Source organism: Corylus avellana, chromosome 10 (genome assembly GCF_965113065.1).
Source record: "Corylus avellana chromosome 10, dhCorAvel1.hap1.2, whole genome shotgun sequence".
NCBI lineage: Eukaryota > Viridiplantae > Streptophyta > Magnoliopsida > Fagales > Betulaceae > Corylus > Corylus avellana.
In genome coordinates, this window is record NC_142499.1 from 3,207,872 (window position 1) to 3,233,277 (window position 25,406).

General features: G+C 34.6%; 4 protein-coding genes and 1 pseudogene across 4 annotated transcripts; 3 read left to right on the forward strand and 2 right to left on the reverse strand.

Annotated features, from left to right (window-relative positions):
* Positions 1-8,782: 8,782 nt before the first annotated feature.
* On the forward strand, positions 8,783-12,334 carry PAP16 (purple acid phosphatase 16). Its single transcript, XM_059571746.2, has 5 exons — positions 8,783-9,155; positions 9,352-9,576; positions 9,983-10,256; positions 10,894-11,062; positions 12,065-12,334. Exons 1-5 carry the CDS (start codon positions 8,885-8,887, stop codon positions 12,275-12,277), a joined length of 1,152 nt encoding a protein of 383 aa, XP_059427729.2. The 5' UTR covers positions 8,783-8,884; the 3' UTR covers positions 12,278-12,334.
* Positions 12,335-12,794: 460 nt separating this feature from the next.
* Positions 12,795-12,945, forward strand: LOC148583251 (5.8S ribosomal RNA; annotated as a pseudogene).
* Positions 12,946-16,315: 3,370 nt separating this feature from the next.
* Positions 16,316-19,442, forward strand: IQD12 (IQ-domain 12). Its single transcript, XM_059572399.2, is given in 6 exon segments — positions 16,316-16,439; positions 16,528-16,812; positions 17,890-18,102; positions 18,710-18,841; positions 18,974-19,408; positions 19,410-19,442. Coding segments are annotated over 6 exon segments (1,173 nt in total). The 5' UTR covers positions 16,316-16,364.
* Positions 19,443-20,804: 1,362 nt separating this feature from the next.
* Positions 20,805-21,591, reverse strand: LOC148583252 (uncharacterized). Its single transcript, XM_088511044.1, has 3 exons — positions 21,577-21,591; positions 21,429-21,535; positions 20,805-21,126 (listed from the first exon to the last, which is right to left on the reverse strand). The coding sequence occupies exons 1-3, from the start codon at positions 21,589-21,591 to the stop codon at positions 20,805-20,807; spliced, it is 444 nt and encodes a 147-aa protein (XP_088367170.1).
* A 1,314-nt stretch (positions 21,592-22,905) lies between these two features.
* Positions 22,906-24,772, reverse strand: LOC132161693 (glucan endo-1,3-beta-glucosidase, basic isoform). The gene is made up of 2 exons (XM_059571872.2): positions 24,647-24,772; positions 22,906-24,126 (listed from the first exon to the last, which is right to left on the reverse strand). Exons 1-2 carry the CDS (start codon positions 24,747-24,749, stop codon positions 23,180-23,182), a joined length of 1,050 nt encoding a protein of 349 aa, XP_059427855.2. The 5' UTR covers positions 24,750-24,772; the 3' UTR covers positions 22,906-23,179.
* Between the last annotated feature and the right edge of the window lie 634 nt (positions 24,773-25,406).

The window sequence follows — 25,406 nt, forward strand, 5'->3', positions numbered from 1 at the left end:
TAAATCATCTCCCATTTAAATTAAATATTTCATGTGTTGGGCATCACCTATTAAAAGAGAGTTTGAGTCACACGTGAGGGGAAGTGTTAAAATAATCATTAAGGGATTAAATTTATCTCTTTCTATCAGCTTAAGCTTTTTGGATAAATGATAGTTTAACAATAACCAACCAACTGCTTTTAAAAGCAGTTGAAAATAACCAGTTTTTTGCATTTATATATACTCGGTTATAAAGGTGTGTATATATAATATATATTTATATATATTAATATATTTAATTTTTAAAAATGTAAAACAACGTTGTTTACTTTAGATATATTTTTAACAATATAACAAAGCTTGGCTTATTAGGCCAAAAAAATCCTAATTGTTTTTTTAAAAAGGACCAAAAAGTGTTAAATTACGCCCAAAAAGTATGCACAATTTCTAAAATACCCAATTTTTTAAAGACCCGATTATCAGTCCTGATAACCGGCTACCAACCGGTAACCGGCGATTATTACATAACCAGGTAACCAATAGCCAGTTATTGATTCCGGTTTTTTAAATTGACTAACCAGCTACCTCGATTCTAATTAGAGATTTTAATCAATAACCACTAACCGGAACCGAGTTAACACCCCTAAGATTAATAGGTTGTCATCTACTACATTTGTTTCGTTTGACACCTTAGTGTTAATGTAAGCACCCAATGCAATGCAATGCTACACTAGTAAACGCCAAAAAAACTAGTTAATTTGATGCGTGAACGTTAGAGAAATACAACACTTGAAGACCTAAATAGTAAAGCTACAATAACAAACGTTGAATCGAATCAAAAGGGTTGCATGTATGTTGATTTCTTAAGAATCTATTGAAAGTCTTTTTTTATACACGAAGGGTCACATACCTGCTGATTCATCGCATGCCTATTTGATTTCTTGAAAATTTTCAATGAAATCTTTTTGTATACATGAAGGGATGCATGCCTATTGATTTCTTGAAAGTTTATTGTAATTACAAAATGAAGGAATGACAAGGAAATGGGCTCCAAATGTTCTAGGTGACCTCCTTTTCATCCTGACTTGGCTTTTAAAATTTGTTTGCAAGTAGATAAAATTGAATAAGATATATAGAAGTTGTAAGTAGTTTTTTTTTTTTCCTCATGTTTTGTATTTCTCTAAATTTCCTGCATCAATTGATTTTTTATGAGTGACTTAGCACTTGCTTACGTGACATTGCATTGGGGGCGTTGTCATTGACGTTAACATTCAAATGGGATAAAAGTGACATGAATAATTATAGAATGAAGACTTTTGTTATTCTCTTAACCCTTCAAATGTAATGTACTTTTTAAAATTATCATTAGATTTATAAATAATCACTGTAAAATTTTGATTAATTGGTAATTTTTAAAGCCATATTACTTTTAGAGAGACAAAAGTCTTCCTTCTAACATTACTTGCGTGACATATGACAAATTTGATGGTAATTTTTTTTGTTTACTTGTTGGATAAGGACTATTTGATTTATTGATCTACAATGAAAAAATATATTTTAACCATATGGGGTTTTTCCTATTAACTTTCGTCTATTTGCCTGGGATATGAGAAGGAATAATTGAGTTAGTATCGACCAAGATAAATTCATTAAAACCTTGAGTTTTGTTATGAAAGTTTTCAGTCAAGTTCATTTGGGCCTCTCTGCAATGAGTCATCTCCAATCGCTACTGATCGACAAAAATGAGGCAATGCAAATAGGTTGTTGGAATAGGCCTGTGGGAGATAACTTCAATGTTTAAGTTAGTCATTACCATCAAAAGTTAGTCATTACCATCAAGATGGATAATGACCAAGTTTGTAATTTATGTGGCAAATTGCTAAAGGATCTTCATACCCAGTTGTCGTGTGGTATTTATAGAGATCAAGCCTTTTAATGTTGTGACGATGACTAATCTCATATTTCCTGCATGCTACAACTAGAGGTGGATTTTGGTGACGCCAAATGCCACGTGTTGACATGTTACTGTGCATGCTTTCCTTTGTTTAAGGAGTTGATAGGACGTTAATCATGTTTGAATATTGTAACTTGTCAAATCGTTGTAATCATACTCTGGTACAACTAAGGGGGTGTTTGACAAATGGAATGGCCTAAACACTGTAATTGATATAGATTGATGTGAAAAAAAGTAAGAATGTTTAGTATAAAAAAAATGAAAAGTAGTATGAAAAAGTGAAAAAATTTTGTTTTGTAATGATTTTTTTATTTGAATAATAATAAAAAGTAAATGATTTGATATTAAAAGTAAAAAAATTAGAATGTTTTGATGTTGATTTTTTTAAGAAATTGTAATGAACATTGTTTGGGCCAACCCCTTCCCATTACCAAAAAAAGATTAATAGCATATTTTCCTCAAAATCAATCTCATTGATAGCGAGATCTTGGGAGGATCTTGTAGGACAAGTTGAATGGGATAATCAAAGTGGACTGTTTGGTCCCCATCCCAATCGCCAAGAATTCACCGCCAAGGAGTTGATTGCCTTGCCTAGCCTCAATTGTGATAGGGGGTTTGTTAAACACCCTTCTACCTCCAAATATTATTCGTCTCTTTTTTCAAAAATTCAACATCAAAATATTTTTATTTTTTATATTACATTATTTATTTTTTACTACAATTTAAATAAAAAAATTACTATAAAACAAAAAATTTTTATTTTTCAGTATAATGTTTTTTTCACCTACTCATAAACATTGTTTGGACATGTCGTGGTGTTTATGGTTTAATGGTTTACCAAACAACACCCAAGGCTCGAAGGTGTCAATCATGAATGATTGCTCTCGTTCGCTAATGGACTCGTAAGCTATGTTTGGCAAGGGAAAGCCCCGCACTGTAGCTGGAACGGTACTGTTCCAACTACAGTGCGGGGCTGACACATGGCCGACTTTTTCTGTTTTTCAGCTTAAAATTTTTTTTTTTTTTTAAATTAAAAAAAAAAAAAAAAAAAAAGAGGCAGGAAAACGCTGAAGCCACCCCCTTGGCCAAAAATGGGGTGGTTCGGCCACCCCATTTTGGCCAAGGGGTGGCTGGAACCACCCCATCTTTCCCCTCTGTTTTTTTTTTTTTAAAAAAAAAAAAAAAAAAAAATGAAAAAGCTGGCCAAATGTCAGCCCCGCACTGTAGCTGGAACAGTGTCGTTCCAGCTACAGTGCGGGGCTTTCCTTTGCCAAACGTAGCTGTATAGGGTTAGCCTTCTTCTCACAGTCTAGGCTTAGAAGTGGGAGCACAATTCCCAACAAGTTTTATTTTAACCATGTGAGGTTTGTCCTATTGACATTCGTCAAAATTTGTCATCAAAACATTCACCTGTATTTCACAGGCTTTGAGAAAAACATTGACTTGATTGACATATGATTAAATCTTGAGCACTTTTCTCATTTGTGGTTTGAATAAAATGACTATTAAGGTTGTTATTTGAATAAAAATGTCTAAGATCAAGTGTAAAAGACGTTAACAAAATAAACAAGAACACAAGATTATAGGTCAAATGTCACTTTCTAAATGTAGGTTGATAAATTAATTAAATTTTATCTCATTTTGTGGGTATTTTCACATTATACATTTATGAAACATCTAAAAAAATATGTTTACATACAAGAATCAAGTATTTTAGAGATATAATAAGATTCAATCCTTTTAACACAGGCCAAAAAAATAAAAAAACTATATACTACACTTTTATCCTCTTAGCGGAATGATGATATAGTATATAGCATGAGTCAAAATAATGTTACTATTCACATTAATTTAAAACACGTAATGCCAGTCGATATGAAATAAAAATAATAAAATCGGGAGGTTCTCACTACTCTCCTAGCAACTCAACTGGCCTTCTTCCCGAAGCTCAAATCCTACATCCCGGAAAATAACTATTTGACTGTCATTCTTACTCTTTAACATCACCCACGATTGTCCGATCTCTCCCATCATTTAGGACATTATCTTGACAAATTTAACAAAAATACAAATTTCTACATATACTATTTGCCTCTAAAAAAAAAAACAAAAACAAAAACAAAAGGTAATCTTAAAGAGTGTGTAGCACGCGCTTGGGGGAATTTTTAGCGCGGGTTACAAAAGAAATACTTGTGCGACAAAAACGAGATGCGAATTGGCGAAACTACCCTGCAGGCTAGAGTTGAATTACCTTGTGTCTGACGGAATGTGGTAGCCTTCTAGAAAGTCGGAACCTAGGCGACACCTGTTTTGCTTTACTTGTGTGATACTTTCTAAAAGACTATAGAGTTACTTTTATAACCCTCCGAAACAACTTTAATTACTAATGGATCGAGAAATTGTGCCATTGACACAGTCAAGTGTCAACTACCCACCCGGCAGGCTATAAACGAGGTTTATTTATTAAACAATAAAGTCTTATCTAAGTAATAATCAATAGACCACTGTGCCCCTCAACGGGCAAGGATTTGGCTTACATGCTGTTATTAAAATAACAGCATGTATGCTGTAGTTGAATCAACGGTCAAGATTGAATTTTTTAAAATCTCTTTTCATTTTCTCTCCCCTATTAAATGTTTATAAAAGTAAGTCAACTTTAAAATTAAATCTTGACCGTTGATTCAACTACAGCATACATGCTGTTATTTTAATAACAGCATGTATGCAAATAGGATCCTGTTCATTTGAACCATAATGAAATCACATGTTAAATTAATATCTTAATAAAGTCAATTAAAAATGTTAGATAACGTGGCACAAAATGTAATTTGACCATATTATAAAATGACTCTAAGTTAAAAATATAATAAATAAATAAATAAAAATTGAAATGGAAAGGATGGATAGAGCCTCCAATTTTTTCCCATTTTTATATTGAAGGATGACATGTGTAAATAATAGTATAATACATACAAAGATTACACTTTTGCCATGTCACTTAATTTGGGATTTAAGAGAGTTTCCAACCGTACTAGATTACTCAACCTTTCTTTCTCTTCGACGCTCGTATTTATTGTTGTCATTGCCTTTATCAACGGCCACCGCCACTCTTCCATCTTCCACCCACATTACGTCCACCTCACCCCAACCTTCCACTCAACAATGACGTATGAGTGGTAGACGACAATGTGTTTGACGAGCACCGGATCTTATTTCAAGTTTGTTAATATATTATTCTCAATAAATAATATATATATGATTAGTTTATTTGAAAACATTCACAAGTATTACGAGTATTGTCGATAATAGTCTATAACCTGTGCAAACATTTGAAAAATAATCCAATTTTAGTTATATAACTTAGTATTTAAATTGGAGTATTGATTTGTCAAGGAAAAAAAAATTGGAGTATTGATTTCAATTTGCATAACTTTTTTTTATCGTTCCTTTTGTTTTGGTTAAAATTAAAAGATATTCCGCATAATTACCGTAGCATGATCTTTGACAAAATACGCCATTGGCACTTTTTGGCCGAAGAATATGTACATGTGCTGATCAGCAAGACTTGTCTGGTAAAAGCATTCTCAACAGCTTTTTCGTCATTTTTTTTTTATATATATTTAAAGATTTAAACTACTTTTTGTTTTCCTAGGTCAAAATACACCACAATAATTTTTCTTAATCATTCCCTATATTATTAAAATATTTGTTTTTTTTTTAATTATATTATATATATATATATGAGAGGAGAGATGAGAGAGAATTGTGAGAAGAGAGAGGAGAGAGGAGAGAAGAAAGAGAATCATTTTTTTTTTTAATTTTAATAATCATAAAGATTGCAATAGTAGAACCCAAAACATTGGATTTCACTGTAGCAATCATAATGTTTTGGGTTCATTTAGAAAGTCTGCTGTAGGATTTTTTTTGCGATTTTTGAACATATTTCTTAAATTTAGGAAACAGACTCCTTGCTGGGAATGTTCTGAGAACTTTGGTGTGGGCCGATGGGAAGGCGCATTGCTTGTTCAGTAAGAGAGTGCCATGTAAGGCACGTTTGGGTAGCTCAATCAGCTGAAAATCATGCCTTATGAAATAGAGACTACTAGTTTAAATCTTCCTCCCCCTCTTATGTGGACATGTCAAAAAAAAAAAAAAATTACATTATTTTGATGTAATCATTGATAATTAAAAAAAAAAAAAAATGCCAATTCTGTCACTCTCTGTTCGTTTAAGATCATTTGGATGTCATAATAATTATTTAATTAAATTATTCAGATTTTACTATTCCCTCAATATATAACTTAACGATATATATATATATATATATATATATATATATATTGGTTGAATTGGTTCTCATAAAAAGCCAAAAGCAAAACTAATACATCAGGAACTTAACTCTTCCACAGCAAACGGGAAACCCTCCCTCCACTCTCTACCCTCCCCATACCTAAACGCGCCTTTTGCTACATTGTGCGCTACCCCATTGGCTACCCTGCTGGTATATTGAACCACCCAGCCCATGTGCTGTGCAATTTCTTCTTTAGCAGCGTTCACAATTTGCCCATAGGTCGTCCAGCACTCTTCTTCTTTGTATGGGGAGGGTAGAGAGTGGAGGGAGGTATGGGGAGGGTAGGATGAAAACATATGAATTATCTAATCACAAGTAATAATTAAAATTTGGGTAAAGCCCTCTCAAACTATCACCCTAATGACAATCTATTCCTCAAACTATCAATTGCGACAATTTACCCTCTAAACTACCAAAACAATGATAATGTACCCCAAATTTTAATAAAATAACGAAATTACCATTACTAAAACAAAATTGCTAAAATTTATTTTATTTTTCAAATTTTTAAGGGTGTTTTTGTCTTATTGAAAATTTTATAGGAGTAATTTTGTCATTTTGTTAGCCTTGGGGGGCAATTATCATTGTTTTGGTTGTATGTGGGGTAAATTGTCGCAATTGATAGTTTGGGGGGTAGATTGTCATTGAAGTGGTAGCTTGAGGGGGTTAAATGGACTTTACTGTTAAAATTTTAAGAGTTTATAAAAAATATATATATATATATATAAAAAGAAAAAAAAAAGAAAAGAGGATGCCCTACAGCTTTTTGAAATTGTAGGTTTTAAAATTATGTAAATTCAGGTCCTTTTTTGCATTGAACGGTTGAAAAATGCTATATATTAAAAATGTGGCATATTACCACGAGAACCAAAAAGAATTTTCTTTCTAAAATACTTATTTTTCATTTTTGAAGAGACATTCATTCTTCATAAAATTAAAAGATAGTTTCTTTGGCTCAAATTTTTTATACAACATAGAGCGTGAAAACTTAACGAAAATATACTAAATTCTCATTAATAACATCTCACATTTTAACATATAATATTTTTTAAGTCAATGCAATGAACCAATTGAATTCACATAATTTTAGAATATACAAGCAACTAGACATTCTGTTAATTTATTTTTGGTACCCGACAGTTGACCGTTGTTATCAATTAACAACAATTATATAGGGACAAAATGCAAACTTTAGAATATATATAGGTTTAAATTAACAACAAGTATACATTTGGAAAGAGAACCTGTATGCCAAAGAATGTGCCTAGATCCTAGTTCCAATCATATTGGGATCGACTGGGTTTGGGCGAATGGCCAATAACTTTTTCAATTAAGCTCTCAAACTTTTGTGTATTTCTCATTTGTACCTCTACCTTTTCAAGCCTTAGATTTTATACCCTACAATTATCTTCATTTCTCATCAATAAACACAAGATGCGTCTCTATTGATGGGGTAAGAACTACAGTCTAAGTCTCTCTTAACAGGCAGATATTACCATGCTCATATTCAATTAGAAGAGTAATGATGGAAAGCACGCCTGGCGTGCATCAACAGTGATGCACGCCAGGCACAAAATTTTTTTTTTTTATTATTTTATTATTTTTTTAAAAAAAATAAAAAAAAAAAAAAAAATTTTTTGCACTGGCGTGCGTGGGCGTGCCACGCACGCCGCGTGCTTTGCATCATTACTCCAATTAGAATAATTATTAGGGGCAGAACTAGAAACTATTATGGGCAAGAGCCAAGGGCCAAAAAATTTTGCAGCTAAGGGCCAAAAAATTTTGCAGCTAAGGGCCAGGCCTTTTGGAAGGGAAAAGGATCCTCTCCATTTCAAAATCCCTCAATTTCCTCCATTTAGTGCATTGTGAAGGGTAGTGTTGTCCAAAAGTTTTAATAAGGGTAGTGCATTAAATGCAATACCCTTCAAAATGCACTAACTGGAGGAAATGGAGGGATTTTGAAATGGAGAGGATCGAAGGGGGGCATGGCCTATATAGCTGAAAAATGATTCTCTCCATTTCAAAATCCCTCAATTTTCTATATAGCTATACTAGTCCTTCCTGGCTCCGTCCCTAATAACTAGGGTTGGTTCTCGCCTACCTTTTCGAATTCTTTTTATATAAAAAAAAATCATGTCCTATATGAGAGATATGGTCTAACTCCAAAAGGGACAAAAATTTATTGGTTTGGAGGAAATTTTTTCCAGTCAATTTCAATAAGTGTTAAGTGTCATCTATGATCTATCACTTTTTTAAAAAATATATATTATTAACAGTCATTTATTATCATTCTACTAACTTAAGAAACCAAACATTAATTTTTGAGAAACTCAAAGATATTAAATGACATTTGTCACTTATTAGAGTAAGTTGAAACAAATTTTCAACCAAGTCCTTATAGATTGGAAATAGGGGGTAATTAGAATTATGCTAAAAAGTAGGGGTACCGCAGCATTAACCTTAAAGAAGATAAGGCTAGTGCTGACGTTATCATCCTCTTTCCCACCAAAACCGAGATCGATGCGTACCATACCCGTCACCTGACTCACCTCGTCGATGCGGACGAGACCATCATTGCAACCGTTCTCTGCTCTGCGACGATGGAGAGCTCCCCAGCTCAGTTGACGATCTTGTCCTTCGCTTGCTTCTCTCTCTACTTCCAGTTCATCCTGACCCTCGGATTTGATTACCAAGTGCTCGCCCTGCCAAAGACGTCGGAGAAGTGCCTCCGAATCCGGCAGGGTGCACCGTTCAAGATCGCTCTCTTTGCAGACCTGCATTTTGGGGAGGACGCGTGGACGGCCTGGGGACCCCGCCAGGACGCGAACTCTATAAAGGTCATGAATACTGTACTGGACGATGAAACTCCAGGTACTAATATCACTTCAATGATCTAAGGTAAACTGTAATTCATACACTTCTAAGTTGTATGAATTAACTATAAGCTTAAGTATAAGCTTTAAGGGTGCAAAGCTTGATATATGGCATCTTTGTATAATTAATATTTTGATTCATTTATTTTGTTTATTTTTTGGTATAAAATGCTAATGAAGTGATTGTGGAGCAGATTTTGTTATATACCTTGGAGATGTCATCACGGCCAACAATATACCGATTGCAAATGCCAGCTTATATTGGGATCAGGCAATTTCTCCAACAAAATCCAGGGGAATACCATGGGCAAGTGTGTTTGGAAACCATGACGATGCAGCATTTGAATGGCCAATGGAATGGTTTTCAGCCCCTGGAATTCCTCAACTTGTTTGCCCAGCGGCCAACTCCACAAATTCAAGTAAGCATGAAGTTAGTGGCATTTGTTGTTAGTGTTTTATGAGGAGGGTTTTAAGAATTTTGTGTTGAATTGGGTTGTGCGGAATTCTTCTCTCTGTTTTGAGTAAGTGAGCAGTGTGCTGTAATTTTTGTTTTGAATTGTAAAGGTATTCATCCAAAAAGGAGAAACATGTTGGCTCTGTTTCTGTTTGTTAATATTTTTTAGAAGTTTTTTAAAAATAAAAAAGTGTTTTGATGTGACATTCAAGTGAAAACTTTTGTTGGTGTTTTTAGGAGTGTTTTGTGTTTGAGTTGTTTTTGTTGGTGTTTTTAAGAGTGTTTTGTGTTTGAGTTGTTTGTTAATGTTTTTGTTTTGAGAAGAGAAAACAAAATTTTTAATAAACCAAATGAATCCCAATGTCTGGCAGGAGAAGAAGCATGTAGCTTTAGAGGCACACATCGTCTGGAGTTGATGAAGCATGAGATTGACCATAATGTACTCTCTCATTCTAGAAATGGTCCTAAAGAACTTTGGCCAAGTATATCCAACTATGTTCTCCAGGTCTCATCAGATGATGCAAAGTCACCTGTGGTATACCTCTACTTTTTGGATTCTGGTGGTGGGTCGTATCCAGAAGTAATATCAAGCGCCCAAGCAGAATGGTTCCAGCATAAATCTCAAGAGATCAACCCTGACTCAAGGTAGAAGAACAGTGAAATACAACTCTTTTTTTAACTACCTTTCTTTGCAACTTATGGGCTCAGGATATAATGTTTTAGAAACAAGGTTTAAATATCTAAATTTTAGTTCATTGATTTAAATGGTTTCCAAGAAAGGAAAAAAATTAGTTGAAAAATTGGAACCTTGCTTTGGGTGTTGTTTGATTTAAGCGAAAGTAAGGCAAATAGTTGTAGTTGACTATGGTGAGGTTTGGGTTTTCTTCTCTCAAGGATGTTAAAAGTGTTGATTAAGTGATTAAATTTGCATCTTCCTATCAACTTAAGCTTTTAGGACAACGGGTGATTTAACATGGTATTAGAGCCAAAAGGTCATGGAATTGAACCTTGACTCCATCAAATTACCCCTCATTTAAATTAAATATTCTACTTTTTGGATCTCACCTATTAAGAGGGAGTTTGAGCCCCCACGTGAGGGAGAGTGTTAAAAGTATTGATTAAGTGATTAAATTTACCTCTTTCTATCGGCATAAGCTTTTAGGACAACTGATGATTTAACAAAGGACATCAATAAGAGACACTAAAAATGCTGAATTTCTTTATTCTTATTTTATCGTTTTCCTCCATTTTCTCGTCCATCAAATGAAGTGTTATCTGACAGGGTTCCTGAGCTAATATTCTGGCACATTCCAAGTGCTGCATATAAGAAGGTGACTCCATGGTTTGGAATATACCAGCCTTGTGTGGGCTCAATTAACAAAGAAAGTGTTGCTGCTCAAGAAGCAGAAATGGGTATCATGAAACTTCTGGTTAAAAGGCCTTCTGTCAAGGTAAGTTCTCAGATCTGCATTCTTATACAGTTAACCATATTCATGTGTACTTATGTACATTCACATATTCATAACATACATTCACGTGAGATGTCTGTTTTCTCGGTAACTACACAAAGAAACATACTTACATACAGTAATGCTAGACGTAGAACTTTTTTACAATTTGTTGACACGTGTTAGGATGTGATTGGTATCACATCAGCCACCAAAAACAGTTTTTGACACCCTCAACTCATATGCTTACATTTGTTAGCAAGTTGTAAAAGAGTTGTAGGTCTAACATTTTTTGTTACAAAAATGCACATACCCCCGTACATATCCATGACGCTCCTGGTCGTAATGGGCCTAGGTTTGACCTTGAACGCCCAATTTTCATCTGTATTCGATTTATAACTAATACCAAATCAAAGGGGCAGCTGCAAATTTCTTGAATCACAAGTTGGACACGCTGTCTGGCTTGATACTTATGTACTTGGGCTTTTATGGCCCTGAATGGCCATTTTCTTTTTGTCATTGCTTCATTTGATGGACAAGAGTTACTTAAGAATGACCATTGACAATCTTCTAGCATGTTACGATTGAAGTACCTAATACTTGTGTCTTCTATGACTTCTCTGAAGTCGATGGAGCAATTTTTTTTTTTGAATTCGATGACAATCCACTTTCAGGAAAATATGAGTTCCAGCACCCACGACATTTGAGTCACACCAAAATCATCAAAATGTGGTTTAGGATGATGAACTGAAGTTTAGTTATTGTGTATATATCTTTCTTCAAAGCATGAAAAGAGTATGAGAAAAAATGTTAATATTTTGGCAAAAAGGTTTAGTATATCCTGATCAGTTTTGGCTTCAAAAGTCCTGCTAATTGGAAAGATCGGTTAATGTGTAATATGTGTGCTTAAGGTTCCTGAATGTCAGAGATGAAATGAATCTTTGTCACTGGATTGATGGAAACAAATGGGGTCATGTTTATTCGTTTCTCTTTTCATTGTGGCAGGCAATATTCGTTGGGCACAATCATGGATTGGACTGGTGCTGCCCCTATAAGAAGCTTTGGCTGTGCTTTGCTAGGCATACTGGTTATGGTGGCTATGGAGACTGGCCCAGGGGAGCTAGGATTCTAGAAATCACTCAGCTGCCCTTCTCTGTTAAATCTTGGATAAGGATGGAGGACAATGTGGTGCACAGTAGAGTGGTCTTGAGTCCTTAAGTCCTACAAATTGTATATATCAAGGAATATAATAAATTTGTATATATATTTAATACTTGATAGGCCACATTATTTTTTCCTTTTTTCCTTCTCTCTGTCAACACAACACCTTGGTGTTCGGCAAACAGCATTGCTTTTCCACGGCACTGTTCATAATAACAAAATTAAAATAGAAAATAATGATTAGTATAGAAAAGTGAAAAAGTGGTATTGGAAAGTGAAAAAATTTTATTTTGTAGTGATTTTTTTTATTTGAATAGTAGTAAAAAGTAAATGATATGATATAAAAAGTAAATGATATAATATAAAAGTATGAATATTTTGATATTATTTTTTTGGAGAATGAAATGAATAGTGTTTGGAAAGGTGGGATGTTGTTTAACAAACAACCCCGTAACTTTCATGATATGTTTTTCCAGGTATAATAATATTAATGAGCACTTGAACAAAAGAGTGATTTTGGTCACCTTAGAAGCGGAGTGTGTGCCAGCAGTGACATCTTGTTTTCAACCGTAACGACTCTTGACAAAGGATTTCTTTGCTCTCATACCAATGAAGAACATAGAAAATGTGATACTTCGTGTGAATTTCAGTATCTTGCATTCATCTAGTCTTTCAACGCAAACTATGCTCGAAGCCACTTGGTGGAGGGCACGTCTGCATCTTCTTGCAAAGAGACGAAGGGGAGCCAGTGAGGTGAATGTTGGCCTGCTGTTTAAGCTTTTAGAATAAATAATTGATTAAACGGAAAATATATGTTCTCACCTAAATGTGTGCACCGACCATGGCCTCTCAAATCAAGCTACATGGCTCCGCCACTCTCCACACATAAAAGATTAATAAAAGAGGAAGGAATGCTTAATAAAAGGAATGAAAGTAAGCATCATAATAACACTAGAATTTTCTAATGAATATCTAAATCAAGGGATGTAATATTGCATTAAGATTGGCAAACGGCGATGTGCATGAGTGCATGTAATTATAGTGACAGTGATGGTCCATTAATATGAAAAGCCTCTTTGTCATGACAAGTTGCTACTCTGGTTTTATGTAATCAAACCAAGCATATGCAATTTGATTTTAATAATGTGCATGCTTAAGCTGTCAGCTTGTTTAAAATCCAAGTGACGAAAAGAAGTTCCCCCATATTCTTTCACAAAAAGCTTCTTTATGAAAAATCAAGAAAAAGATGATGTTTATCATTTTATACTTCGTCAGAGATTATTCAACTCTCAAAAATAAGAAAAATCTTTTACAGAAAACAAACGATACCTAAATCAATATCCAATATGGCTTTTTGAGGTGACTTTTAAGTTGGATTAAAATGTTTTTCTATTACGTATGAGCATGGTGTTAAGTCATTAAATATTATAAGTAAGTAGAATTGCTAAAGAGAAAGGGTTGCCATTGAGTTAGTGTTGATAGAGTGAGGGGGTACTTATAAGCAAATCAATCTTAAATTACAAGTTTACTCTAAATAAAAAAATTTAAAAAATAAAAAAGAAATAAAATTATAAAAGAAGAGTGATAACTATGAGCTGAGGCTTTCCCTTATAAAGAAGTGGCTGACCACTCATCACCAGTAAAGGGCGGCCACCCACTGTGAGGAGAGTCCATCCCTCACAAATCTATTAGAAGTGGTGGCCCTCTCATTTAATGAGGGGTCGTCTCTCATAAGGGTGGGCCTAGGTAGCCACCCTTCACTAATGATGGGTTTTCGACCGATCCTTTATAAGGAGAGGTCAGCTCTCATAGCCGCTACGTCTCTTTTATTTTTAATTTTAATTAGGATAGATTTGTCTAGTGAGATGTACTGTTGGGACATAACATGTCAGGTGTGAGTCACATGTCATTGACTTAGTGGTTTGATGCGGCAGGGTGTTGATTGATTGGATGCGTATTTGAAAGTGTGATAAAGCTTAAAAAGATGTAAAATATATATATATATATATAATAATAATAATAATAATAATAATAATAAAAAATTAAGGACTAATTTTTATTTTCCCTTTGCTTATAATGAAGGGCACCTCTTTCTTTACTAAAAGAGAGAGATTTTAGGTTCAATTCACGGGAATGGAGGGCTTGAAGGCTACCCCATTGCTTAAGCTACAATTATTTCCACTTAGTTTTTTTTTTTTAAAAAAAAAAAATCTTATTAGAAAAAGAAAAAGAAGAGCCCTGCTGCTTGGGCCATTACAAACTGAAAAAGGCACTTTATTCTCTTGCTAACAGTACAACTCATGGTAGGCCGATTTTGTTAAGACAAGTTCCAATCCCTTCCCCACCAAACAAAAAGAGATATAGAATTCACTGCATTCATGTCTTCTTCTTGGGACATTAAGCAGCTCAAAAGCCATTTGCTCTCATTTTGCTGGTCCACAATGGAAAAGAAACGAGCTGCTAAAGCTCCATTATCTTGGACAAGTCAAAAACTGTTCACATGGCCAATCATAATTCATAAAAGAGAAGGGGACCAAAGTTTATGCCATGGCTTTGAATATATATATTCATCATATACTTTATCTAATCCACGAAAAGTTCAACAAGAATAGCCAATTTTGACTGATCTTTACGAAGCTATTTTGGCTTGATTAATATGTCATGCAACAAAGATTACTTTCTAGTGCAAATTTCTTCAAAATCACCCCATGAAGCAAATTTCCGAATATGTTCACACCATAGGGAGTAAGAAATTTGATGTCGACGTTGCTTTTGCATGAATATAAAGAGTTAGGGTTCGTTTGGATTTACAGTTTTAAACGTTTGATTTTAAAAAATAGTGATTTCAATATGTGCGATATGAAAATATATTATATTTAAAAATACGGTTAAGTGTTTGATAAAATCACGGTTTGACCTTTAAAATCGGAGTTTTCATGCTTATATTATTAGTCAATCAAAACCCATGTTTTCAGCCTAAGATGACACTTCAAAAACGTGACATATACTTCCTAATTGTGAATTGACCTAGAAAATGTATTCTCAACCCTGCAATACATATCTCCTAATTGGGAATTGACTTGGAAAATTTAATCTCAACCCAATTCACCCAAAATAAATAGGTATGGTTTAGGATTTTTCTGACTCAAATCCATCACTCCATTTTTTTGGACATGTATTGAGGACCTTATTTCTTCTTTGTTCCTTTTCTAGTGTTTTTTTTTTGGTTGGTTGGTAGGGGGCCTAGGGGCAGAACCAAATATGTCAATCTGGTAAAACGCACAAAAACAGACGTTTGAACCGGTCAGGGGCAGTTGTGAAATTGACAGTTGGAATAGATAGAATATGAAGCATAGGGACCCTCATGATGTTGAACAGACTTGCTCTTAAGCCACCATGCACCAACCATCACAATTCACAAAGTATCTGCATAAAGCCTCCTTACACCTCACACCTTACTCCAAAGAGTAATGCTTTTGCCTTTCCCTGCAATGTTCTTGCTTCCATTCTCACTTCCTGAGCATATAATCTATATATATAATTTGGTCTTGAAAACAAAGACCAAGCAAAAGCAATAGAAAAAACCCACATGGGGTTATGCATCAAGAAGATAGTTTCAGTGGCTATTATGTGTTTTCAAGACCATTGAGAGAGAGAGAGAATTCTGCATTCAGATGCTTTAATATTTACTTTCTTCATTATATTTTTGTACCTTTCAGGCTAAATAAATGGTGCTCTTCTGTAGCTGATACTTGATGGTATAAAAGGTTAGATTCTCTGAGCTACAGTATATTTCATATATATTCTCCTTGCATATTCCATTTGTTTGATAAAACACTGACCTTTGTGATTCTTTAGATTTCATGAATAATTATCAACTGAGAAATAGGAATATTAGTGCCATTGACGCTATCAAATGTTTGCACTTCCAAATTTGTTTCCCAGTGTTTTTTCTGTAGAAAATTGTTTGATCATGTTCTCCAAAAGGTTTCTTTTTTATTTTCTTGGGTTGTTTTTAAGCTTCTATAGAACAAATGTTAAAAGGGTTCTGTTTGTTTTCCATTTTTCCTCTCCCAAATGTAGGGTCTAGTTGAAGAATATAGACTGATGCTATTGAATTTGGTCAATACGATCATACAAATCAATGACAAAGACCAAGTGCTGGTTTGGTTGGATGGGGAGGCTCTTTAATTCTCAGGCGAAAACAAAAGTAGAAAAGGTTGATTTACACCCTTCTATTTTCATTGCTTGAAATGATCAGTTTCAGTAATTCTTTTTGGTAATCTTTCTATCCATTATATTGTCAGAAATTGAAGAAGCTGAGATGGTCTTTTGAAAAGTCTAGATGTAAGCAGTACCCTGCACTGATAGCACCACAGAAGACACTGAGGGAGGCAACGGAAGAGCAGAGAAAGCATGCTTTGACTGTTGCCATTGCAACAGCTGCTGCTGCCGAGGTTGCAATGGCTGCTGCCCATGCTGCGGCCGAGGTTGTCCGGCTCACCAGCGCTTCTCACTCTTGCAAGCGTTTCACAAAGCAAGCTAGAAATTTGGCTGCCATTAGGATTCAAAGCGCTTACCGGGCACATCTGGTGAGTTCCTTGAAATCTTTGCTTATCTTTCTCCCCAAGTAACTTCTGCATAAAATTTTATATGAAAATAGACTTTATTAGAACACATCTCTTACAAGGAGACATATATTATATATTATACTATATTAAAATAATTTTTATTAAACTAAAACTTTTGGGTAATTAAAAACACAGATAACTACTAGGGTGAAAGGTTGTCTTATTTCCTCAAAGTTGTCTTCCTTGATGGAGGGAAGCAAGTTAGTGGATAAGGGTTTCGGCATATCTATAAATAAGCTTGTGATTCTCTATCGGTCACAACTTTAATGTGAGAAAAAGATAGGCAAAAAACTCTATCTATCTCTCCATTTAAACATAGTGTGAGGGTTATTAGATTCTACAAATTCACAAATGTTCAGTCTTGGTTTTTCAATTCAAGCACTTGATCAATAATGGTGAGAGGTAAGTGTTTTTGTGATTCTCCTTTATGTTATGCTACTTTTCTCCAAAATCTAACAGACTTGTGACATCTCTGCATTCCATTGAAATTTGTTGTTTCTCTGGAATTGCAAGATTGCAAGTAAGACTCTGATTAGGGTAGTTCGGATACACTTTTAAAAGAAAACTACCCACTTTTGGCTCATGGAATGATTTCTGGTGCTCAATTGCAAAGGTTTTCAGTCTCAGTGTGCTTGAATGTTTACCTTCAAATTGGTCTTGTTTTCTTTTCTGAAAATCACTTTAACTGATATTTTGAGTGGATAGCTTGGTGAACTCTAGTGAGAATTGGAAGTCATTCAACAATAAAGATTTCCTTCAAATGCTTCTTGAAGATGATGAAAGCCTTCCACAATGTGTATTTGGAATCTGACACCAATTTGAAGATTTAAAAAATCCAAGACCTTAAGAAACAGAGTTTTAGCAGCCAATATTTTACTTAATTTTATGAAATTTCAATGTTTTTTTACCTAAATTTTGATTAGACAGGCAAAGTTTTCTATACAAGCTGATTAAAAGAAGGATTTCACATGTGTTGGCTATGTCTGAAAAAGAATTGCTCATCATGCCTAATTTGAATTTCAAATGGGAGTGAAACAGGCAAGGAAAGCATTGAGAGCATTGAAGGGACTGGTGAGACTTCAAGCCATAGCTCGTGGGCGAGCAGTGAGATGCCAAGCAGTCTCATTGAAGTGTTTGCCACCCGCTGCAAAAAGACAGGCAGAGGTCCAGAAAAGGAGCAGCCCCACTGCATTAGGGGATACAAAAGAGTTTTTCAGGGCCAAAGAGGAGTTGGATGAAAAGGAAACAAAGGTAGTCAGATGATTCAAATTTATGTTAAATATTGCCTTTTAAGGTGTTTTCAGAAGAAACTCCTGGAAGATTGAGTTCTAATAAACCAGGAAGAAATTAACCTACTTGCTCTGTTATGTCATTGTTTGTGAATGAACCTCCCTGAGAAAAAAAGGGAAAATGTAGTCCAAAGAGGATCCCAAGCACGAACTACCACTTTTACACTCCCGAGTGCTAACTTTTTAACGTGTCAGTTTTTCACTACAACGTTTTTTAATCCTAAGTGCTTATTTATTTATTTATTTTATTTTTTTCAACTATGACATTAAGAGTAAGCAATTGGGTATGTAAAAGTGGGAGTTTGTGTAGCATGGCATGCAAGTGTTAGCCAACATTCAGAAATATTTGTTTAACCCCTAGAAGTAGGTGGCCCCATCTGCATTAGGGGGAATGATTTTGACAAAGATCCTCAATCAATTTGCATGGTATAAAAGACCTAATTCATGTAAACTTTTTCACTTTTGAGAGGTTTCTCCTGAATACATGCATCATCAATTACTCAATGTGGCTGCAAAACCAAAATTTGTGTAGGTGTTTATTGATGTTTGCATATTTGGTTTATTGGCAGCTTGAATGCAGCAGTCAGAGAAGCTGGGACCGCAGCACACTTCTGAAGGAAGATATGGAAGCCATATGGTTAAGAAAACAAGAGGCCATCATCAAAAGAGAGCGCATAAAGAAATATTCATTTTCACACAGGGTAACTAAATTCACTTATTTTTATCAGCTTAATTTTCAGAACAATTAGAGCCGAGGCCTGAGTTGGAACCTTAACTCTGTACTTTATCACAATTTCTAAAAACAAAACAACATTGCGATATGTGTTTCGTAGGAGAGAAAAAATGCTCGAGTGCTGGAAGAATCAGAGGAGGAGAAGGAATTTGGAAGGAGGAGCTGCAGGCTAGAACAATTGCTAAACAAAGAGGCTTTTGAAGCAGCAGCAGTTTCAGTGCAGGGTGAAAGGTATGCAGGAACACAAATTAAAGCCAGAAATGAAGGAAAACAAGATTGTCTAGGAGAAGTACTGGATTCACAGTGGTCGTTCCCAAGGAGATCTTTCTGTCACATGAAGCAGAATTCAGCTGGGAATGATAGTTTGATGCCAAATTCTCCCATTTTTAGAACTTACATGAGTGCAACAGAATCTACCCAGGCAAAAGAAAGATCCTTAAGCACACCAAAGCAACGCACAGATTATGTGGATGGGCTTTCCTTTTGGTCTTCTTTTGATGGTGAATCCATTGCTTCCAACGAGAAGAGAGGAGTTCCCTCAGCAGATTTCTATTAGCATGAAGAGTTAATTACTAAAATCTTTTTTCCTTTTTTTTGGATATATTTCTCCTTCTTTATTACTATTTTATAGGAGTTTGGTGTTGTTACTTGTTCTATGAACTCGATAAATTGTGTTTAAAAAAGAAAAATCCGTGGGAGAAATGATTTGCAATGAATGGTTTGCTGGTTTGAAAGAACTTGTTTTGAAATTTTCTTTACATGTCATTAATTTATTCGTTTATCAAGACAAATCATGTGAATTATCATCCAATTCATTTATATTTCCATTCACAAATACAAAAATACCCAACCGTGAGTGGCAGACAAGGGAGAGAAAATTGCATTTTTTTAATTTAAAAACTCTTGTCACGTCAATTTAAAAATTTTTGTGAGTTCATTTATTTGGCTCCCTAACACTTCTCTAAAATCAGTTTTTACAACAATCTACAAACATGAAATCCCATTTTCCATCCGAGTAAAAGTGGGATATAACAAACATAGATATCTTAAAATCAATGAACCAATTGGATAAAAGAGCAAATACTAGATCACCGGACATAACTTTTGCCCTTTGGTTTGGTTATTATAAAAGTACCCAAAATCAAAAACCAAAATTCCATATATATACCTTTATCGTCCGTTTAGATTTGCAATTTCAAAAAGTATCGATTTTAAAAATTTAAAAATAGCGATTTTAAAAACACAATTAAAAATCTTTTTAATAAAATCGCAGTTTGACCTTTAAATTCACAATTCCAAAATTGCACCTACAATTTTTAAAAACACAATTCCAAAGGATTTATTTTTTGTGATTTGATTTAAAATCGCACTTTTATTTATGTATGAAATCGCAATGACAAACACACCCTTAAAAGCTTTCAAGAATACCAAAAAAATTGTTTTACTCCTAGGATCATCCTTTTAAGGTCCGTTTGAGATTGCGGTATCAATAAGTGAAATTTTAAAAATTGCGTTTTAGAAATCGTTACTTTTTAAAATTGTAAAGACATTAGGTAAAAAATGTTAAAAAGTATATATATATATATATTATGGAAAGTCATTATTTTGTTTTAAATTTGTGAATTTTTAAATAAGCACTTCTAATTTACTTATAAAATCTATTATTATTTTAGATTAAGTGATTTTTAAATTGTAATGTCAAATGCTTTACATTTTGCGATATTTTTAAAAGGAAAATGCTAGGTGTTCTTCTAGTATTCTCATGGTGTTCTCTTAACTGTGATGTGCCTTTTAAAATCACTAATATATTAAAAGTCAATAATGATAATCTTAAATTCAACGATGAGTTTAAAAACCACATTACAGTTGGGAGGACACCAGGAGAACACAAGAAGCACACCTAGCATTTCCCTTTTGAAAAAGACAAATTATTATTTTAGATTAAAGTGATTTCCTACTGCAACAACAGCCTTTCCTGTATAGAGTCCCATAGGACATTCACCATGAAGATCGCGACGGGAAGGGTCAAGCATTTTCCAAGAACAATTCTGCACTTCGTAGATAAAGAAATTTGCAGAAGAAAAGTCAACAACAGGTTCATCATCTTCATCATATTCTTCACGGAACCCTGAGAGTGAAGCGACGAGAATCCTGTTTGGATTCTCCAGAGCTGCACAGAGAATGTGAGTTCCTATGTAACATGGGGGATCAGGCAAGGCTTGCCATGAATCCGCGATGGGGTCATAAACCTCACTGCCCCGGGAAAGGAGAAGAAGGGTATCCCCAGATATGGCATATAATTTATATTACCGCCTAGGACTAAAATGTATGGGTTCGTTCTTGGAGAAATCATGGGTTTAACAGGGATCCAACCACCTAATGTTTACCTTGTAGACATTGGGAATTAGAAATGGACCCAAATCAGATTTGTAGCTTCGGCCACCAACAGAGTATAGATCGGAGCCCAGCAATGCAAAGGTAGAATTCATATGTGGAGAATATGTATATTGTCTCCAAGCTTCAGAGATCGACCTTTCAGCACCTTGGTATACCACCTTTCTATGCTTTCCTTCTCCCTCTTCACAGAGATAGGCAGAGAGATGAGGACGTCGTAAGGAGGAGATGATGATGATGAAGAAGCATCAGTTTTTCTTCTTATTTTCTAGGGGAGATGAAACAATATATATCAGTTGATTGAACGACCACGGCTCCCTCCATCGAGTATTTGTTATACGTCTGGAGGCGATCTGGGATTCCACGGTTTTCTTCAGAGAAGAATCCAGAGAATATATATTATCGGAGAATTGGGGATTTTGCCAAAGTCGGTGGAGTTGTAAACCAAAGTTTCAGGCGCGAAAACAGAGTCCCTGTTTAACAAGCGACTCTGTTATATATATATATATATATATATATATATATATATATATATATATATTCAAATTGCTGAAGGGTAATAAAATTGAATATTCTAGTATATGAATTACTTTTGAGTTATAAGTACTTGTACGTGGAAGTTATTTTTTACTTTCATTTCTTTGAAAAATTGTTTTGATTTGACATAAATGCGATAATAATTTGTTTTGTGTTTGGAGTTATTTGTTAATATTTTTACGATACAAATAATCCTAGTAAAAATAGAATAGGTGAATACATTACAGATAAGTTAATCAAACCATAAAGACTTGATTATCAATAATAAAGATTTCATTATCAATCACAATGATTTAATACGCAATTTGATTGTAATCACATACATATGGAAATATACTCTGAGACTTATAATTAAGTAGATGTCATCCAACCTTGAGAAATATTATTTTAAAACCCTAGAAGTTGGTGGCACCATCTGCATATATATATATATATAGGGGGAGTGATTTTGACAAAGATCTTCAATCAGTTTGCACCGTATAATTCATGTGATCTTCTTAACTTTAAGGTTTCTCCTGATACATACATCATTAATTACTCAATGTTTATTGATGTTTGCATATTTGGTTTACTCAAGATTTTGTTTTCATATTTTCCTTCTTTATTACTATGTTATATATAGGAGTTTGGTGTTGTTCTTAGAAAAATCCGAAGAAAATGATTTGCAATTGTTAGAGTATATTTGAATGACCTTAAAATTAGAGATTTGATAAAGATTTTCGGCCTATCACAAATGATTGTTAGACCTTTTATGCCTCTTGATTGTGCCATTTTTGGTTTGAAAGAACTTATTTTGAAACTTTCTTTACAAGCACTGTACATATTTTATTTATATATATATATATATATATATATATATATATATATATACACGTTGAAATTAAGCATATATCTAATAACCTAGTTCTACGTGCATTGGCAATATGAATATCACAGAGTCTTTTAAGGGGTACGTAGCTCAATCGGTTAGAGATTACGCCTTATGAACCGAAAGTTACTAGTTTGAATACCCTCTCCTCTTCTCGTGTGGACTTGTCAAAAAAAAAAAAAAAAAAATTGAATATCACACATTAAGTGGATAGATAATAAAAGCACTTATGATGATAAATTCTCTCATTGGTTCTTTATTAGATGTGACTGACGCTTTTTCTACATCGATATTACAATAAAATTCAAGATTACATTAAAATAGAATTTCTTAATTTCAGCTGGACGTACAATTAACAGAAAAGAAAACTTCTTTTTTTTTAGACTCTTGGCCGATCTATGGGTGCATTTTCTGCATGTATGCATTAACATATGCATCATATCCCTGACCATGCACCAAAGGTAGCCTTATTCCAAAGTGCATGTTCTAGCTATAGACATGCTATTCTCAATTGAAATCAATTGAGTATTTAGGCGTCTTATCCGGAAAAAAGAGGCCCCAATGTTTCTCAAACTCTGGATCCTTCTTATTCTCATCAAACATTGCAAACACGTAAGTTTCTATAGACTTGCCAGGCTTCTTTGGAGTCCCTCCCTTCACATGTGTCGCCAAATTGGTGTTGTAAGTTCTAGCATTATCCATGCTTGTCGCCTGCCCTCCATCAGATGGCCAACCGGTCTCTGATACAACGATCTCCAAAGACCCTGCACCGGCCTTTTCTAACGCCGAGTAGTAGGCGTCCAACATGGCGTCAAAAAGATTACTATACCCCAGCTGGTTATCCTGCACTAACACCGTCGGAGAAGTGAAAAGAGCAAAATCAGGACGAATGTTAGTGGTGTCTCCAATGTAACTTAAATATGGGTACATGTTAACGAGTAATGGGGAGTTGTTGTTCACTAAGAAGCTGATGATGGGATCGAGAAGCTGCCGATACTCGGAGTTAAACGAGCCTTTCGATGGAGGGGAGGATTCTTCTCCAAGAGCAGCACCGAATATGGGGGTGGAGATTTTGATTTGGTTGGCAAGGCCAGCATTGGAAATTGCAGTCTGGATGTTTTGCATGGCAGGGAAAAGAAATTGTGCGTATGGACCTTGTGGCTTAATTTCATTGCCAACGGCAATGTATTTGAAATTGACATTTCCATAGTTTTGTACATTGTTTCTGATCCAATCATCTGCATTGGACTGTGCTGAAGCAATGTATTGAAGCTCCTCGTCAGGGACACCCAGCATGAGCTCAATATTGGTGCCTCTGAGGGCATCTTGAGCAGCTTGGTTTTGGCCGTAGAGCCTCATTCTCCGGATGTTATTTTGTTGGAAGAGAGCTATGACTTCATTTGGAGGTGGTAAGTTGTCTCCAAGCATTCCATAACAAACGCCAATCTCGGCACCTGCATGCGTTAAAGACATGTCTCATATATATATATATATATATATATATATATATATATATGTGTGTGTGTGTGTGTGTGTGTGTGTGAATCGTGGCCAACGAGCTAATTATGAGTTAAACTAGCTAATGTAAAATTTGGCACAAAATTAGACAAACGGATAAGATAGAACATGTACTCAAACACTAGAAGAATATTTGATAAGAAGTATAGTTATATTGATTCGTTTTATGATTTTTTAAGAGTAAATGTTGCTCTTCATACCTATTTCATATCAACTGACGTTGTGTGTTTTAAGCGATTTTGAATATATGTCAGTAACTTAAAAAAATCAAAATATTAGCTACCTAAAACACGCTACGTCAACCGGTACGTGGAGAGTATATATAGCACTACTCTTTTTTGATAACAAACTCATAATAGATCTTTTTCAAGCATGTTCAAGGTGATTTTAAAGAAGTTTTACTTGCACTACTTTTGTGTGTGTGTGAGAGAGAGAGAGAGAGAGAGAGAGAGAGACCTGTTATGTCAAGGGTAGCAGAAAGCATCCCAAAGAGTAGCAGAACGGATATCATGGAAGGGGTTTTCCTAGTTGAATGAGAGTTAGCCATGGAGAGAAACATAGAAGGGAAAGAAAGATTAAGCAAGTATGTACATATGCTTATTCCAACACTACTCGACTGACCTCTTATAGTGAGAGAAATGGTTGTTCTGGTCAAGAAATCAAACACTAGGAAGATTTTTTTTTTTTGAGTAATTGCAACGGGTCAAGTACTCCATATATATATATATATATATATATATGGATTTTTTTTTTTTTTGAGTAATTGCAACGGGTCAAGTACTCCATATATATATATATATATATATATATATATGTATGGAGTATGCACTATTGCGATATTAATTTGAATGTTCAATGCAACATGAAGAAATTTGACTTCGCAATATGCCTCCCAATTTAACAAGTAGCACACCAATATTGAAGAAGCCTATTCATGAAACTAAGTGCTTGTCAACCAACCATGCCTCAACTGGTCAAGCACTCTAAAGAGAAGCAAGCCAATGTTTTCTTTATAATTGTTGTTTTGGGGCATGCAGTTTCATAACACCCCTCTTCAATATTCCTTTGTGAGAATTAATGTTCTGTGTTTTTTTTTTTCTTTTTTTTCTACAGTCAGTTGTCTTATCCATAATTGATTGCCCTTTGACGATTGCATGTGCATGCGCGCGAATGGTGGCATGTTCTAGTCTTCTGCCCCCGCCGGGTGGGGTGATCA

Bases quoted from the DNA above. Each gene is read 5' to 3' on its own strand.
- PAP16 (XM_059571746.2), top strand. From the start codon at position 8,885: ATGGAGAGCTCCCCAGCTCAGTTGACGATCTTGTCCTTCGCTTGCTTC. The intron at 9,156-9,351 runs GTACTAATATCA...ATTGTGGAGCAG, and splicing joins ACTGGACGATGAAACTCCAG to ATTTTGTTATATACCTTGGA. The intron at 10,257-10,893 runs GTAGAAGAACAG...GTTATCTGACAG, and splicing joins GAGATCAACCCTGACTCAAG to GGTTCCTGAGCTAATATTCT.
- LOC148583252 (XM_088511044.1), bottom strand. The intron at 21,127-21,428 runs GTGGTATACCAA...TTCCCGGGGCAG, and splicing joins GAGAAGGAAAGCATAGAAAG to TGAGGTTTATGACCCCATCG.
- LOC132161693 (XM_059571872.2), bottom strand. From the start codon at position 24,749: ATGTTTCTCTCCATGGCTAACTCTCATTCAACTAGGAAAACCCCTTCC. The intron at 24,127-24,646 runs GTCTCTCTCTCT...TAACGCATGCAG, and splicing joins TGCTACCCTTGACATAACAG to GTGCCGAGATTGGCGTTTGT.